The 17,278-nt window shown below is 50.2% G+C and overlaps 1 protein-coding gene and 1 long non-coding RNA gene across 2 annotated transcripts in view; one reads left to right on the plus strand and one right to left on the minus strand.

Annotated features, from left to right (window-relative positions):
• On the plus strand, positions 1-13,644 carry LOC140419622 (uncharacterized). Its single transcript, XR_011945908.1, has 3 exons — positions 1-200; positions 8,799-8,922; positions 13,329-13,644. It is a non-coding gene; the product is annotated as an uncharacterized lncRNA (long non-coding RNA).
• Positions 8,474-17,278, minus strand: part of LOC140419620 (uncharacterized) — an 11,757-nt gene continuing 2,952 nt past the window's right edge. Inside the window, exon 2 of the mRNA XM_072503545.1 lies at positions 8,474-9,919. Coding sequence (XP_072359646.1) covers positions 8,769-9,803 — 1,035 coding nt within the window. The 5' untranslated portion in view covers positions 9,804-9,919 and the 3' untranslated portion in view covers positions 8,474-8,768. The remainder of the gene's footprint in view (positions 9,920-17,278) is intronic.

Consider the following 17,278-nt stretch of genomic DNA (forward strand, 5'->3'; position numbering starts at 1 on the left):
CTCTCAATTTATTTTTTAAAAAGTTAAAAAGAGACTCGATGAACCGGAGGAGAGAATCCTGAACGTTCAGCAAGATGCCTCTGTCGAAATTCAATCCTTTGAAAACCAACCGAGTGACTTTCGGAGGTCCTGGAGGACTTGGAGAACCGAGGGTCGGAGAAAGAACATACGAGTTGTCGGCCTGTCAGAAGGTGTGGAGGGTAAGATTCCCGTTAGGTTCTTCGAGGACTGGCTGCCATGCTGGGCGCCACGGTAGCACAGTGGCTAGCACTGTTGCTCCACAGCGTCAGGGACCCAGGTTCAATTCCCAGTTTGAGTCACTGTCTGCGCAGAGTCTGCACAGTCTCCCTGTGACTATGTGGGTTTCCTCCGGGTGCACCGGTTTCCTCCCACAAGTCCCAAAAGACGCGTTTGTGGGAGGAATAGACATTCAGTGTACCCGAACAGGCGCCGGAATGTGGCGGCTAGGGGATTTTCACAATAACTTCATTGCAGTGTTAATGTAAGCCTACTTGTGACAATAATAAAGATTATTATGAATGGGCCGAAGGGCTCCTTTCCATGCTGTAAAACTCTCTGACTCTAAAGATAGAGAGACAGAAACTTATAGCCAAGTTCCGCACACGAGTGCGGCCTCAACCGGGACCTGGGATTCATGTCGCATTACATTCATCCCCCACCATCTGGCCTGCAAAATCCTACCAACTGTCCTGGCTTGGTACAATTCACACCTCTTTAACCTGGGGTTACCCCATCTCTGGATCTGTTAAGATTTAATCACCTGCTAATGCTCGCATTCCAAGCATTGTTTGGCATCTTTGAATTTGTCTATATATGTGTTTCTGGAACAGACCTCTTCATTCACCCGAGGAAGGAGCAGCGCTCCGAAAGCTAGTGACATCGAAACAAACCTGTTGGACTTTAACCTGGTGTTGTAAGACTTCGTACTGTGCTCACCCCAGTCCAACGCCGGCATCTCCACATCTAAAGATAGAGGTGGTAGAGGGAGGGAGGGAATGAATTTATAGAGAAACTGCCAAAGTCCCAACATTCACCAGCTGAGGACACACCTTAGCTCCCTTTCCAATCTGAAAGCAGCCGGAGCTGGATTTACATTCCCCTTAATTGATCATTGCTGGGTGATAATCCTGTACTTCCTCACCTCACACCACTGTGACAGCACCTTCACTACACAGACTGCAGCAACTGACCAAACATCACCTTCCCAGTTATTCCTGAAGGCACCGCCTTCCCAACCTGCCCCCTTGCCTGAGGTGCGGTGATCCTCAGGTCACATCACCGCCGGTCATCTTGGGGAAGCAGAGCGCATGCGCTGGCGTCTTGGTGCCGCAACAGCTGGTGGGCGGGACCTGAAGGTTTCTGTTCCCAGCCGGGTCCTAGTGCCCGGCAGAACAAACCCGGGCAACAGGTTTTTTAAATGTTTCACCCACTCCCAGGCTGCAGCTGATGTTTGTGGCCTGGAGGTGTCTATGGATTAAGTAGACATTCAGTCTGAGAGGCTGCAGCCTCTGTTTAGCTACCTGAAGGGGGGTATACAACGTTTGGTTACATTTCGTGGTCCTTTCCAGTCCATTATCAGGATGTTTGTGTGATATTTTCTTACCCTCTGGGTGATCTTTCTTTATTTAAAATACATTTCAGCAGCAGGCTTACTGGTGATTTTTAAAGGAAAGGAGGTTATTTATTATCACACTATTTCCCTGGATGTTTGACCATCTCAGTCTCTCGTCTCTTTCATACTCACTGACACATACACAGAAATTAGGTACAGATCAAGTTGAAGCTGTAATGATGAAAATGGAATGCAGACTGCAATCTTTATATCGCTGCAGGCCTGTTGTCTTCTTGTTGAGCTGGTCCTTTAGTTGGAGTGAAGGGTTTTTAGAAACAGATCATTCTCATGAGGCTCTGAAGCTTCTTGTAGATGAATAGCCAGGAGGTTGGTTCTCAGGTGGCCTTGGAAGCTGGAATAAGTTCAGTACTGTGGCTGCACTGGGAGACATTCAGCTCTGCTCGTTCAGCTGGTTCCTGGTGCTTCAGATGCTTCTCACACACACATTTGCTTTGTTCAGGGTTTATTATACTGCATCCCTGACAATTAACTGCAGGGTTAAAACTCAGACCCAGAACACCCGATACAATAGCAGTTTACGATGCTCACTCACGCTCATCTCTGCCCCAATCTGAGCTCATTCTCCAGTGTTCAATATGACACTTGAAGACCAACACTCCAGGGATTTCATATTCCTCAAATGCTGGTTCATCCTGACACAACGAGCATTTAAACTTCACAGGTGGCTGCAACGTTTCCTTATTCAGATCCGTGTTTAACTAAATATTGGTCACAGAATTGAATATTACCCACAGTTTAATGTCCATAATAACCTGTTAAGTTGCAATCATTTTGGCAGAGTTTGTGGATCTTACAGTCTATAATATCTAGTATCCTTATGCTGAGCGTGACATCTTGAATCTAGGGTCTGGATAAAACAGGGCATTGTAGCTGGGTGGGATGGGCGGCACGGTAGCACAGTGTATAGCACTGTTGCTTCACAGCTCCAGGGTCCCAGGTTTGATTCCCAGCTTGGGTCACTGTCAGTGTGGAGTCTGCACGTTCTCCCCGTGTCTGCGTGAATTTCCTCCGGTTTCCTCCCACAAGTCCTGAAACGTGCTGTTAGGTAATATGGACATTCTGAATTTTCCCTCTGTGTGTCCAAACAGGCACCGGAATGTGGCACCTAGGGGCTTTTCACAGTAACTGGCACTGTTGTTGTTTTAATATTTTTTTAATTCTCCTTTTTCACATTTTCTCCCAAATTTACACCCACCAACAATAAACAATAATCAGTAACAAATATGTCAATCCCCATAGCATTAACAACAATCCCATCCTCCCACCAAACCCCGCATGTTCACACAAACAAACGACAAAAAGGAATTAGGGATCACCCATAGTCGCCATTATCCCACACAGCCCCCTCCCCCAACCCGCCCCAACTAATGTTCGATGTTATCCAGTTCTTGAAAGTGCAGAATGAATAATGCCCATGAATTGTAGAACCCCTCCATCCTTCCCCTCAGTTCAAACTTAACCTTCTCAAGAGTCAAGAATTCCAACAGGTACCCTGCCACGCCAGGACACAGGGTGGAGAGGTTGCTCTCCAACCTATCAGGATCCATCTTCAGGCGATCAACGAGGTGAAGGCTACAGCATCTGCCTCCGCACCCGTTTCCAACCCTGGCTGGTCCGTCACCCCGAATATGGCCTCCCGGGGACCCGGGTCCAGTTTCACGTGCACCACTTTAGAAATTATCCTAAAAACCTCCTTCCAGTAATCCTCTATCTTTGGACAGGACCAAAACATATGAACGTGTTTAGCCCCACCCCCCCCCCCCTCCCCTCCCGTAACATTCCCACATATCTTCCACTCCTTCAAAGAATCGGCTCATCCTCACCCTAGTGAGGTGTGCTCTGTATACCACCTTCAGCTGTATCAGTCCCAACCTCGCACACGAAATTCACTCTCCGGGGCACCTCACACCAGAACCCCTCCTCCATATCCTCTCCCAACTCTTCCTCCCACTTTGCTTTGATCCCTTCCAGTGCTGCCTTCTCCTCTTCCAAAATAGCTCCGTAAACTGCCGACACTACCCCCTTCTCCAGTCCCCCTGTCGTCAGCACCTCCTCCAGCAATGTGGAGGCCGGCTCCATCGGGAAACTCTGTATCTCCTTTCTGGCAAAATCTCGAACCTGCATGTATCGAAACATTTCCCCCTGCTCCAACCCATGCTTCGCTTCCAGCTCCTTCAATCCTGCAAACCGACCCCGAAGAAACAAATCTTTTAGTGTCTTAATCCCCTTCTCCTCCCATTTCCGAAAATTTCCATCCCACTTCCCTGGCTCAAATCTCAGGTTCCCCCAAATCAGCATCTCCCTTGACCCTGCCCCCAACCCGAAGTGTTGGCGAAACTGTCTCCAAATTCTCAATGAAGCTATTATTACCGGACTCCCTGAGTATTTCCCCGGGGCCATCGGGAGTGGCGCTGTTGCCAGTGCTTTCAATCCCGACCCCCTGCACAAACTTTCCTCCATTCTGACCCACTGGGAATCAAACCCTCTGACCCAGCTCCGCACCCTCTCCACATTCACCGCCCAGTAGTAATACATCAGGTTCGGAAGACCCAAACCCCCTGCCTGCCTTCCCCTCTGTAGCAGCACCTTTCTAACTCTGGCCACCTTCCCTCCCCATATGAACGACGTAATCCTTCCCTCAATCTCTCTGAAAAAAGCCTTTGACAGGAAAATCGGCAGGCATTGAAAAATAAACAGAAATCGCAGGAACACGTTCATTTTAACCTCCTGTACCCGACCCGCCAGTGACAGAGTGAGACCATCCCAACTTCCCAGATCAGCTTTCACTCTCCCCACCAAACTAGAAATGTTGTACCTGCGGAGCCCTCCCACTCCCGGGCAACCTGCACTCCCAGGTACCTAAAGTGAGTCCCTGCCCTACGGAATGGCAGCCCCGACACACCGGCCCCCACCCACCGCCAAGACACCACAAAATACTCACTCTTGTCCAGATTTAGTTTGTACCCCGAGAAAGACCCAAACACTCGAAGCAGCTCCAATATTCTCCCGATCGACACACTCGGTTCCGACATGTATAACAGCAAGCCATCGGCATATAAGGACACCCTATGCTCTATCCCCCCCCCCCCCCCCGCACTATTCCTTTCTATACCCTCAAACCTCTTAATGCGATGGCCAACGGCTCAATCGCGAGTGCAAACAGCAGGGGGGACATAGGACATCCCTGCCTCGTCCCACAGTGGAGAGAAAAGTCTCTCGAGCTGATGTTGGTTGTGCGGACACTGGCCCCAGCTCCTTATATAGTAGCTTTACCCAGTTCACAAATCTTGGTCCAATCCCAAACCGCTCCAGAACTGCCATCAAGTACCCCCATTCTACCCGGTCAAACGCCTTCTCAGCGTCCAATGCCACAACCACCTCTGTTTCCTTCCCCTCTGCCGGTACCATAACGACATTCAATACCCTTCTAACGTTTGAAAAGAGCTGCCTCCCTCTCACGAACCCCGTCTGATCTTCACCTATCACCTTCGGGAGGCACCCCTCCAGCCTACCGGCCAGTCCCTTCGCCAATACTTTTGCGTCCACATTCAGAAGCGATATGGGTCTATACAACCCACACTCCATTGGATGCTTTTCTATTTTTAGCAACAGGGAAATCGACGCCTGCCCCAAAGTTTGTGGCAACACCCCCTTCCCCGTCGCCTCTTCAAACATCCCCACAATCAGGGGTGCCAGCTTATCAGTGAAGTTTTTATAATATTCCACCGGAAACCCATCCGGCCCTGCCACCTTCCTTTATCTCCTGCTCCACTATCGTTCCTTCTAATGTAGTCCTGTCCCCCTCCCCTAACCTCGGGTACTCCAACCCATCTAGAAATTCCTGCATCTCACGGTCTCTCCCAGTTGGCTCTCATAAAATTCCTCAAAAACATTGTTAATCAGATCCAAAGCCACCATCAACTTCCCTGCCCTATCCCTCACCTGAATAATTTCCCTTGCCGCTGCCTCCCTCCGGAGCTGACCTGCTAACATATCCTTATCTCCATGTTCGTAAATTGCACCCCGTGCTCATCTCAGTTGGTGCACCGCCTTCCTGGTGGATAGTCGGTCAAAGCTTGCCTGGAGTTCCTTCCTCTTTTCCAGCTTTACTGGGTCCCCATCTTCTGCATACCTCCTATCTACCTCCAACATCTCATCTATTACCCTCTGCCGCTCCAACCTCTCCTCTTTGTCCACACTGGCCTTAAACAAAATCACCTCCCCTCTCACCACCGCCTTTAGAGCCTCCCAGACGACTGCCTTCGACACCTCACCCGTACAGTTGAAACCTACATATTCCTTAATTATCTTTTTTCAATTTTGTCACAGAACACTTGGTCCCCTAAAATTCCCACATCTAATTTCCACCCCGGCCTCTGCGCTACCCCCTTCTCCAGTACCATATCCACCCAATGAGGAGAATGATCTGTCACTGCAATTGCCGAGTATTCCGACCCCTTAACCCCAGCCAGCAAAGCCTTCCCCACCACAAAAAAGTCGATCCGCGAGTATACCTTATGGACTGCTGAGAAAAACGAGTACTCCCGTTCCCTTGGGTGCAGGAACCTCCAAGGGTCCACCCCTCCCATTCCCACCATTAGCCCAGCCAACACGTTCGCCCACCCTGATGGTACCAGTGAGCGCGGCCATCACCTGCCCACCTTGGCTCCTGCACCAAGTTCCAGTCCCCCCCCACTATCAGTCTGTGTGTGTCCAAGTCGGGGATGGCCCCAAACATCTTCTTTGCGAATCCTACTCTTTTGCTGACCATTACCGCTACCCCTCGAGTCCTTCCGTCAAATCCAGAGTGAAACACCTGACTCACCCAGCCCTTTTTCAGTCTCACCTGATCCTTCACCCTCAAGTGAGTCTCGTGCAGCATTGCCCCATCGGTTTTCAAACTTTTAAGATGCACAAGCACCCTTGACTGGATCTCCTAACCCCCTCATGTTCCACGTGACTATCCTAACTGGGGGTCTCTCACCCGCCACCCTTCTTATCCACCATCATCATACCACCCGGTCCCTGCCCCATGAGCCTGACCTGCCCCTATCCATTATTAACATCAAACCCCTTCCCCCCCCCCTACATTTCCTCTCGAAAAAACATCTCCCAGCATCAATCCCTTCACCCCCCTTGCTCGCCTCGTAGGCCCATCGAAACCTGCTAACCAGGCTCCGATGTATGCAGTCCTCCTCGCACCTCACATCCGTTCACTATCCGACTTTAGTTAGCTAGCGCAGGTGGCTCCCTTCGCCAAGATATACCGTCCCCTCCCACCCAGTCCCAGAGAAAGAAAAAACAACAATCAAACCCATACAATTCACTAAAATAAGATATAACCGTCGCAACACAGAATGCCAATCAACTCAACCAATAACCTGAACTCTGGAACAATATGAAGAGAATTAAATTACAATACACGTCAGTAAAAAGAAAGTTATAACATTTATACATTTTCGAGCTCCCAATCACAGCCTAGTCCCTTTTCCAGCTCCGCTCCTCACGTCTGTCCCAAGCCTTCTGCCCTCACGAACACATCAGCCGCCTCCGCTGTCTTGAAATAAACGTCTTTGGCATCATATGTCACCCTCAGCTTCGCCGGGTGGACCATACCCAATCGAACCCCCTTTTTGTAGTGCCGCCTTTACTCGCCCAAACGTCGCTCGTCCTTTTTCCAACTCCACCGTCAATTCCTGGTAGATCCGAACTCCAGCAGGATCTCACTGCACCTTGCGCTTCTCCTTCGCCCAGCTTAACACCTTCTCCTTCATGCAGTACTTATGGAAGCAGATAATTACTGCTCTTGGCGGCTCATTCACTTTGGGCTTCGGCCTTAATGACCGATGAGCTCGGTCCAGCTCGTACCGGGAGGGGTTCTCACCCGCCCCCATCAACTCCGCCAGCTTCTTAGTGAAGTACTCTGCTGGCCTTGCACCCTCTGTCCCTTCAGGAAAGCCCACAATTCTCAGATTGTGCCGTCTCGAGCGGTTCTCCAAGTCCTCGAGCTTTGCTCGGAGTCCTCTGTTGGCCTCCACCACCCTCCGCAGCTCGTCCCCCATCGAGGTGAGCTGGTCGCTGTGCTGCGACACGGCCTCCTCCACTTCCTTCACCTTCTCGCCCTGCTCTCTCACCTCGGCCAATGTCTTTGCCACAGCTATCCTCACCGGGGCGATTGCCTCCTCCACCAATTACTTCAATGCATCCGCCGTCTCCTTCCTCAACGCCTCCATGTGCCTCACAAACTGCTGAGGCGCTGACCCACCATGCGGTCCGGCATCCGCCATTTTGTCAGCACTTTTGCTCGTCTTCTCATTCAACGGCGAGCCCGTGTTTCCAACCTTTCTCAACGCTGCTTTTCACATCCTTTAACGGCTTATTATTTTTCTTTTTTTTTTCCCACCTTCTTTCCTTCTTCAATCCTTTTTTTTTTTAAATAGAAAAAACAAAAAAAGTTCTTCCTTCCAAAAAAAGGGGAGAATTTTTTTTTTTCCCACCAAATTTCTTTAAAACATCTTTCTCTTCTTTTTTGTATTCCTCCAGAATTTCCCTGGGACTGGGTTTCAGTCTTCTTACCACATTCTAGGCGGGACATCCGATGTGGGACATCTCACCTACATCACGCCCTGGCTTTGGGCCTGCCGCCTCGGCCTGTTTGGCTCCGCCCCCGCTGCTCCTTTCAAATTTTCAGGTCCGGCTTTCAGGTTGTCCCGCTCCTCCTCCACGTGGAGCCGCTCCACCGAACCCACCGGGGCCAGTCTCTCCCCCCCCCCCCCCCCCCCCCCCCCCGCCCTCCCCCCTCACCCTTCTAACCCTCCGGCTCCCTGAAACGGAGCTTTGACGGGCGAGGGAGGCAGGGCCGACCCCGGAGAAGTTTAATTATTTTAAAAACAGCGGCGGACCCCCCGAAAAAGACCGCAATATCGTGGACCAGCAGGAGCTTCTCCTCATCGCGGCCACTCTGCTCGCGAACGCCACCGGAAGTCAATTTATTAGACTTTTAGCCAGAATATTAGTCCCTGTAAATGGGCTGGAATTGTTATCAGCAGAAAGAGACCCAAATGAACATGGTTCAGTCCTGAATGTGAGGAACAGCAAAACCCAATCACTGTGGTTACTTGTGGCCTCGTTTGTGTCTCCGCAGGTTGGATGAATCACTGAATCCTTTCCCACACTCTGAGCAGGTGAATGGTCTCTCCCCAGTGTGAACTCGCTGGTGTGTGGACAGAGCGAATGGCTGAGTGAATCCCTTCCCACACTTGGAGCAGGTGAATGGTTTCTCCCCAGTGTGAACTCGCTGGTGTGTGGACAGGTTAGATGACTGAGTGAATCCCTTCCCACACTTGGAGCAGATGAATGGCCTCTCCCCTGTGTGAATTCGCTGATGTTCAGTGAGGTCAGATGATCGTCTGAACCCAGTCCCGCAGTGAGAGCATCTAAACGGTTTCTCGTCAGTGTGAACACGTTGATGGCTCATCAGATCCCCAGAACTTTTATAGCATTTCCCACAGTCTAGACACCTAAACGGTCTCTCATCAGTGTGAACTCGCTGGTGACTCAGCAAGTGGGCTGAAATAGTAAATCCCTTCCCACACTCTGAGCAGGTGAACGGCTTCTCCCCAGTGTGAATTCGCTGGTGTCTGGACAGAGCGGATGACTCAGTGAATCCCTCGCCACACTTGGAGCAGGTGAATGGTCTCTCCCCAGTGTGAATTCGCTGGTGTTTCCGTAGGGCTGATGAATCACTGAATCCCTTCCCACACTTGGAGCAGGCGAATGGTCTCTCCCCAGTATGAATTCGCTGATGACTCAGCAGGGCGGATGACTTAGTGAATCCCTTCCCACACTTGGAGCAGGTGAACGGTCTATCCCCAGTGTGAACTCGCTGGTGTGTGGACAGAGTGGATGACTGAGCGAATCCCTTCCCACACTTGGAGCAGGTGAATGGTCTCTCCCCAGTGTGACTGCGTCGGTGAGTTTCCAGGTGGGATGGGGACGTGAATCCTTTCCCACAATCCGCACATTTCCACGCTTTCTCCTCAGTGTGACTGCATTTGTGGCTTGTGAGGTCTGATAGAGCAAATCCTCGTCCACACAAACAATAAGTGTACGGTTTTTCCCCACTATGAACGATGCTTTTTCCTTCCATGTTCAAAATCCGCTGATATTCAGGATATGATAAATTGAGGACTCTGTCAGATCCTGATGTGATGCTTGGTTTGAGTTTCCGGACTTTGAAGCCTCCCCTTCGAACACCCTGTGAAACTGATTGAAAACAGAAAATATGGAGTGAGAGAGAACCCACAAAAACACAAAGGCAGGTTGTGAAATTGAGCTGAATGAATCTGGTCATTTGTGGGGCCGGCACTGGGAAAAAGTGACATGAAAACTGCTGGATTGTTGTAAAAACCCAACTGGCCTCTTTGGGAGGAGAGAGAAAGAGGTGAAGAGGGATTTTGTACATCTACAAGACAGATTAAAGAGAATAGATGGCAAAGCAAACTCGATCTTGAGCATCAGAAACAATAATATTGATACCAAAACAATGCTTCTGGTGGCACAGTGATCAGCACTGCTGCCTCACAGCGCCAGGGACCTGGATTCAATTCCGGCCTTGGTGACTGTGTGTGTGGAGTTTGCACTTTCTCCCCGTGTCTGCGTGGGTTTCCACCCGGTGCTCGGGTTTCCTCCAACAGTCCAAAGAAGGGAAAGTTAGGTGGATTGGCCTTGATAAATTGCCCCTTAGTGTCCAGGGATGTGCAGGTTAGGTGGGGCTATGGGGTTACAGGGACAGGGTCAGGGTGTGGGCCTAGGCAGGGTGCCTTTCAGAGAATCAGTGCAGACTTGATGGGCCAAATGGCCCCCTTCTGCACTGACGGTTGCAACTCTATTCTTTGGATCTTTATAAAGCTCTGGTCACCACTCTTCAGGAAGAATGTGAAGGTTCTTGGAGAAGGTGCAGAGGAGATTTACCAGAATGGTTCCAGCAAAGGAGGTTGAGGGGAGATTTGATTCAGGTACACAAGATTATGCCAGGTTTCCATCGGGTGGATAAAGAAACTGTTTCCGTTCACTGATCGTGATATTCAGTTTCTAATGAACCGAGTGACTCTGTCAGACCACGATGTGACATTTGGTTTGTGTTTCCCGTTTGTTAAACCTCCACTTCCATTGTCCTGTAAATTTACAGAAACCTCACTGTCAGTTTCAGATAAATATTCACAACATTCTCTCCTCGCCAACTTTGATTAAACGTATTCCTGGAGGTTTGATCACATGACCTGCCCCCCCATCCTCCAGCCATTAATCTGTCAACACATCCATCCTTGTGACACACTGCCTTCCTCGGCCAATGGGGAAGCAAAAGGATTCATTACCTTACAGGACAGTTACTATCCTAATGATTTTCCAGACACCCAGGTATGAACCTCGCCAACGCAGGGAGCGGAGTTGGTGTGAACTCGGAGAGGAGTTTCGGAACAGTGAATATAAATAACTTCCCTCGGGAATTCACGGCCTAGCTGGCAGGGAGCGGAGTTGGTGCGAATCCGAGGAGGATTAGCTTCGGAACAGCAAGCTGGTTTAGCACACTGGGCTAAATCGCTGGCTTTGAAAGCAGACCAAGGCAGGCCAGCAGCACGGTTCAATTCCCGTACCAGTCTCCCCGAACAGGTGCCGGAATGTGGTGACTAGGGGCTTTTCACAGTAACTTCATTTGAAGCCTACTTGTGACAATACGCGATTTTCATTTCATTTCATTTTCAATAACTTACCGCGGGGATTCACGGCCTAGACGGCAGGGAGCGGAGTTGGGGCGAATCCAAGGAGGATCCTTCGGAACAGTAAGTATAAATTTTTTTTATTTAAAAAAAAAATTAAAGTACCCAATTCATTTTTCCAATCAAATGGCAATTTAGTGTGGCCAATCCACCTACCCTGCACATCTTTTTGGGTTGTGGGGGCAAAACCGACACAAACATGGGGAGAATGTGCAAACTCCACACAGACAGTGAGCCAGAGCCGGGATCGAATCTGGGACTTCAGCACCGTGAGACTGCAGTGCTACTCACTGCGCCACCGTGCTGCCATCAGTAAGTATAAATAACTTACCTGTTGGGTATCTGGACTGGGGGCAAAAACTGAAACGTGACATTAGAGTAATTAACTAAGCTGGGGACTAACTAGGAGATTAGTAACTAGGAGATTGCTGAATGTTATCTATATCAACGATTTGGATGAGAATGTACAAGGCATGATCAGTAAGTTTGCAGATGACTACTGGTATTGTAGATAGTGAGGAAGGTTATCAAAAATTGCAGCTGGATCTTGATCAGCTGGGGAAGTGGGCCGAGAAATGGCAAATGGAGTTCAATACAGTAAGTGTGAGGAGTTGCATTTCGGAAAGTCACAGTGAATGGTAGGGCCTGAGGGAATATCGTGGAATAGAGGAACCTTGGACTTCAGGTGCACGGATCTCTAAAGGTGGAGTCACAGATAGATAGGGCAGTGAAGACGACGTTTGGCCTTCATCAGTCAGGACATTGAGTATAGAAGTTGGGAAGTTATGTTGCAGTTGTCCAGGCCGTTGGTGAGGTCGCACCTGGAGTATTGTGTTCAGTTTTGGCTGCTTTGCTATAGGAGAGTCAAAAGTTGTTATTAAACTGGAGAAAGCGCAGACGAGATTTGAAAAAAAATGAAAATTGCTTATTGTCACGAGTAGGCTTCAATGAAGTTACTGTGAAAAGCCCCTAGTCGCCACATTCCGGCGCCTTTTCGGGGAGGCTGGTACGGGAATTGAACCGTGCTGCTGGCCTGCCTTGGTCTGCTTTAAAAGCCAGCAATTTAGCCCAGTATGCTAAACCAGCTCACAAGGATGGTGCCAGGACTCGAGACTGAGTTATCAGGAGAGATTGGACAGGCCAGGACCTTTTTCTTTGGAGCGTAGGACACTGAGGGGTGATCTTCTAGAGGTGTATGAGATCATGAGAGGCATGGATAGGGTGAATGCTCTCAGTCTTTTTATCAGGGTTGGGGAATCGAAAACTAAAAGACTTTAGTTTAAGTTCAGAGGGGAAAGAATTAATGGGAACCTAAGGAGCAACGGTTTTACACAGAGGATGGTACGGATGTGGAATGTGCTGCCATAGGAAGTGGTTGAGGCAGGGACATTGACAACATTGAAAAGGCATTTGGACAGATACATGGATAGGGAAGGTTCAGAGGTATATGGGCCAAAAGCATGCAAACTGAGTTGGCTTAGATGGGCTTTTGGTTGGCATGGGCCAGTTTGGGCCAAAGGGCCTGTTTCCGTGCTGTAGATTCTATCCATGAACCCCAAGTCTCTTTGGACACCCACTGTATTTAACCTCTTTCCATTTAGAAAGTACTCAGCTCTAACTGTTATTGGTTCAAACTAGATAACCTCACACTTGTTTACATTGCCACAATCTTGGCCATTCACCTTGTCTGTCAATAGGGGATGGTTTAGCACAGTGGGCTAAATAGCTGGCTTGTAATGCAGAACAATGCCAGCAGCGAGGTTCAATTCCTGCAGCGGGCTCCCCAAACAGCCACCGGAATGTGGTGACTGGGGGCTTTTCAGAGTAACTTCATTGAAGCCTACTTGAGACAATAAGCAATTATTATTATTAATATTATCATTATCTTCTTACAGTTTTATGCTGTCATCAAGGCTGTCGACGATGCCACCAAACATTGTATTATCAGCAAGAGTGCAGAAGAGGCACTTTGGCCCATCGAGTTTGCATCAACACATCAAAACCTGACCCACCTACCTAATCCCATTTGCCAGCACTTGGCCTATAGCCCTGAATGTTATGATGTGCCAGTCTTCATCCAGGTACTTTTAAGAGGATGTGAGGCAAGTCGTCTCTACCACCCTCCTCAGCAGTGCATTCCAGACTCTCACTGCCCTCTGGGTAAAAATGTGTTTCCTCAAGATATGTGTCAATAAATCTAATATAATCTAACCCCACTCTCTGCTGTCTGTTGGTTAGCGAATCCTCAATCCAAGCTAATATATAACCTCTAAACCTCGTGGGATCTTACCTTGTTTATTACCTTTTGTGTGACACCTTATCAACTGTATTCTGGAAGTCCAAATACATCCACAGGACCCCCATTATCCACCTGGCCTGTTACATCTTCCAAGAACTCCAACGAGTGAGTCAAACACTTCACCAAACCACACTGACTGATGGATTGCGGTTTGACTTTCCAAATGTCCAGTTACTATTTCCTCAATAATGGATTCCAGCAGTTTCCCAACAACAGGCATTAAACTAACTAGTTTCCTACTTTCTGCCTTTTTGAACAGGAGGGGTGCCATTAGTCTTTTCCTCTAATGCAGTCACTGGGTCAGTGTCTCCCCCCTGGTCTCTGTGAGGTTGTTTGTGGAGAGAAGCCGGAAGCGGCGGACAGTGAGAGTGGAGAATGTTCATTGTTACACATTCGGCTCTGGGGCCGGACTGCGGTTTGTAAACCCCGCCTCCCGACTCTGACCTCTCACCTGACACCTCGCAATGCGCGGGGTGATTGACGGCACCACCGAACCAATAGGCGAAGGGTGGGCATGTCCGGAGGACCGACTGGTCCTCCAACCAATCAGCGTGAATGATGAGGCGGGACTGGGCTGAGTGAAGCATGCGCAATGTGATTAATGGTGACAGCAAAGGACTTCCGGGTGCGGCGATGACCAGCTGAGTCGCACGTTTCGGCAGCTCCCGGTGAAACGGACTTTTGGGCTCTTGATAGGAGCCCCAACGGCAATTTTGACGGCTAAAAACACTGTGTGGTAAACCAGAAGGGAATCCCCCCTGGATACGGATGGAAAAAGGAGGAGAAAGTGGCCGGATTGCAGTGGATCCTTTAGAACAGCAGCAAGGAAGGCAAGCAAAAATCAAGATGGCGTCGGAAGGTGGCAGTTTAACATGGGGCCCTGAACAACAAGATTCTTGAAATGCTGTGTGGAAGAGATCAAAAAGGAAATAAAGAAAGAGCTGTTGGCCCCGATACTACAGGCGATCGAAGGGCTAAAGGAGGAACAAAAGACCCAGGAGCGGGAGCTTCGTGAAGGCAAAGGCAGCCGAGAATGAGGACGACATACAGGGCCTGGTGGTGAAGACGGAGACGCAGGAGGCACATCAGAAACGATGTGTGGAAAGGTTGAAGGCACTGGAAAACAACGCAAGGAGGAACAACCTGAGGATTCTTGGTCTTCCTGAAGGTGCGGAGGGAGCGGACGTCGGGGCATATGTGAGCACGATGCTGCACTCGTTAATGGGAGCGGAGGCCCCGGCGGGTCCGTTGGAGGTAGAGGGAGCATACCGAGTGATGGCGCGAGGACCAAGAGCAGGAGAAATTCCCAGAGCCAGAGTGGTGAGATTCCTCCGTTTTAAGGATAGAGAAATGGTCCTTAGATGGGCGAAGAAAACTCGGAGCAGTAAATGGGAGAACGCAGTGATCCGCGTTTATCAAGACTGGAGTGCGGAGGTGGCGAGAAGGAGGGCGAGCTTTAATCGGGCCAAGGCGGTGCTTCATAAAAAGAAGATAAAATATGGAATGCTGCAACCGGCAAGACTGTGGGTCACATATCGAGGGAGGCACCACTACTTTGAGACAGCGGATGAAGCGTGGACTTTTATTGTGGAAGAAAAACTGGAATGAGTGGGTTATTAAAAAGAACGTTTGAACAAAGTGGTGGGGCGAATGTGGGGGGCAAAGAGGGGGGTTAAAAAGGGGGGAAAGAGGAGTTTTATGTACTAATCCTGCGATGTGGTAACTTTTCTCTCTTCCACAGGTGGTGATGGGGGAGGAGGGGAGGTGGAGGAGATGGGCGTTGGCCATTGGGGGCGGGGCCAAGGGAGAAGCGCGGGCTTGGTTCCCGCGCTATGATAATCATGGCGGGAATAGAGAAGCAGGAAGGAGGAGGCGTCGCACGGTGCGAGCCGAGGTCACGGGGGGAAGCCGAGGTCGGCCAGAGTTTGCTGACTTCTGGGAGCAACATGGGGGGAGTAATTACGCTAGCGGGGGATCTAGCGGGGGGGGGGGTGGGAGGGGGGAATTACTGGGTTGCTGCTGCTGGGGAGAGGGGGGAGCTGGTATGGGGGAGGATGGGCGGGGGGGCACCGCCTGGGGGAGATACAGCTGCGTGGGAACCAGGTGAGGAGCTGGAAAAAGGTGATGGCTAATCGACAAGGGGGGGGGGGGGGGGGGCGGGGGGGGGGGTAGGAAGCCCCCCAACTCGGCTGATCACGTGGAACGTGAGAGGGCTGAACGGGCCGATAAAGAGGGCACGGGTACTCGCACACCTTAAGAAACTTAAGGCAGATGTGGTTATGTTACAGGAAACGCACCTGAAACTGATAGACCAGGTTAGGCTACGCAAAGGATGGGTGGGGCAGGTGTTCCATTCGGGGCTAGTTGCGAAAAACAGGGGGGTGGCTATATTAGTGGGGGAGCGGGTAATGTTCGAGGCAAAGACTATAGTGGCGGATAACGGGGGCAGATACGTGATGGTGAGTGGCAAACTACAGGGGGAGACGGTGGTTTTGGTAAACGTATATGCCCCGAACTGGGATGATGCCAATTTTATGAGGCGGATGCTAGGACGCATTCCGGACCTAGAGATGGGAAAGCTGATAATGGGGGGAGATTTTAATACGGTGTTGGAACCAGGGCTGGATAGGTCGAAGTCCAGGACTGGAAGGAGGCCGGCAGCAGCCAAGGTACTTAAAGATTTTATGGAGCAGATGGGAGGTGTAGACCCGTGGAGATTTAGCAGACCTAGGAGTAAGGAGTTCTCGTTTTTCTCCTATGTCCATAAAGTCTACTCGCGAATGGACTTTTTTGTGCTGGGTAGGGCATTGATCCCGAAGGTGAGGGGAACGGAGTATACGGCTATAGCCATTTCGGATCACGCTCCACACTGGGTGAACTTGGAGATAGGGGAGGAAACAGGAGGGCGCCCACCCTGGAGAATGGACATGGGACTAATGGCAGATGAGGGTGTGTGTCTAAGGGTGAGGGGGTGCATTGAAAAGTACTTGGAACTCAATGATAATGGGGAGGTCCAGGTGGGAGTAGTCTGGGAGGCGTTGAAGGCGGTGGTTAGAGGGGAGCTGATATCAATAAGGGCACATAAAGGGAAGCAGGAGAGTAAGGAACGGGAGCGGTTGCTGCAAGAACTTTTGAGGGTGGACAGACAATATGCGGAAGCACCGGAGGAGGGACTGTACAGGGAAAGGCAAAGGCTACATGTAGAATTTGACTTGCTGACTACGGGCACTGCAGAGGCACAATGGAGGAAGGCACAGGGTGTACAGTACGAATATGGGGAGAAGGCGAGCAGGTTGCTGGCACACCAATTGAGGAAAAGGGGAGCAGCGAGGGAAATAGGGGGAGTGAGGGATGAGGAAGGAGAGATGGAGCGGGGAGCGGAGAGAGTGAATGGAGTGTTCAAGACATTTTATAAAAAATTATATGAAGCTCAACCCCCGGATGGGAGGGAGAGAATGATGGGCTTCTTGGATCGGCTGGAATTTCCCAAGGTGGAAGAGCAGGAAAGGGTGGGACTGGGAGCACAGATCGAGGTAGAAGAAGTGG

Source organism: Scyliorhinus torazame, chromosome 5 (genome assembly GCF_047496885.1).
Source record: "Scyliorhinus torazame isolate Kashiwa2021f chromosome 5, sScyTor2.1, whole genome shotgun sequence".
Taxonomy (NCBI): Eukaryota; Metazoa; Chordata; class Chondrichthyes; order Carcharhiniformes; family Scyliorhinidae; genus Scyliorhinus; species Scyliorhinus torazame.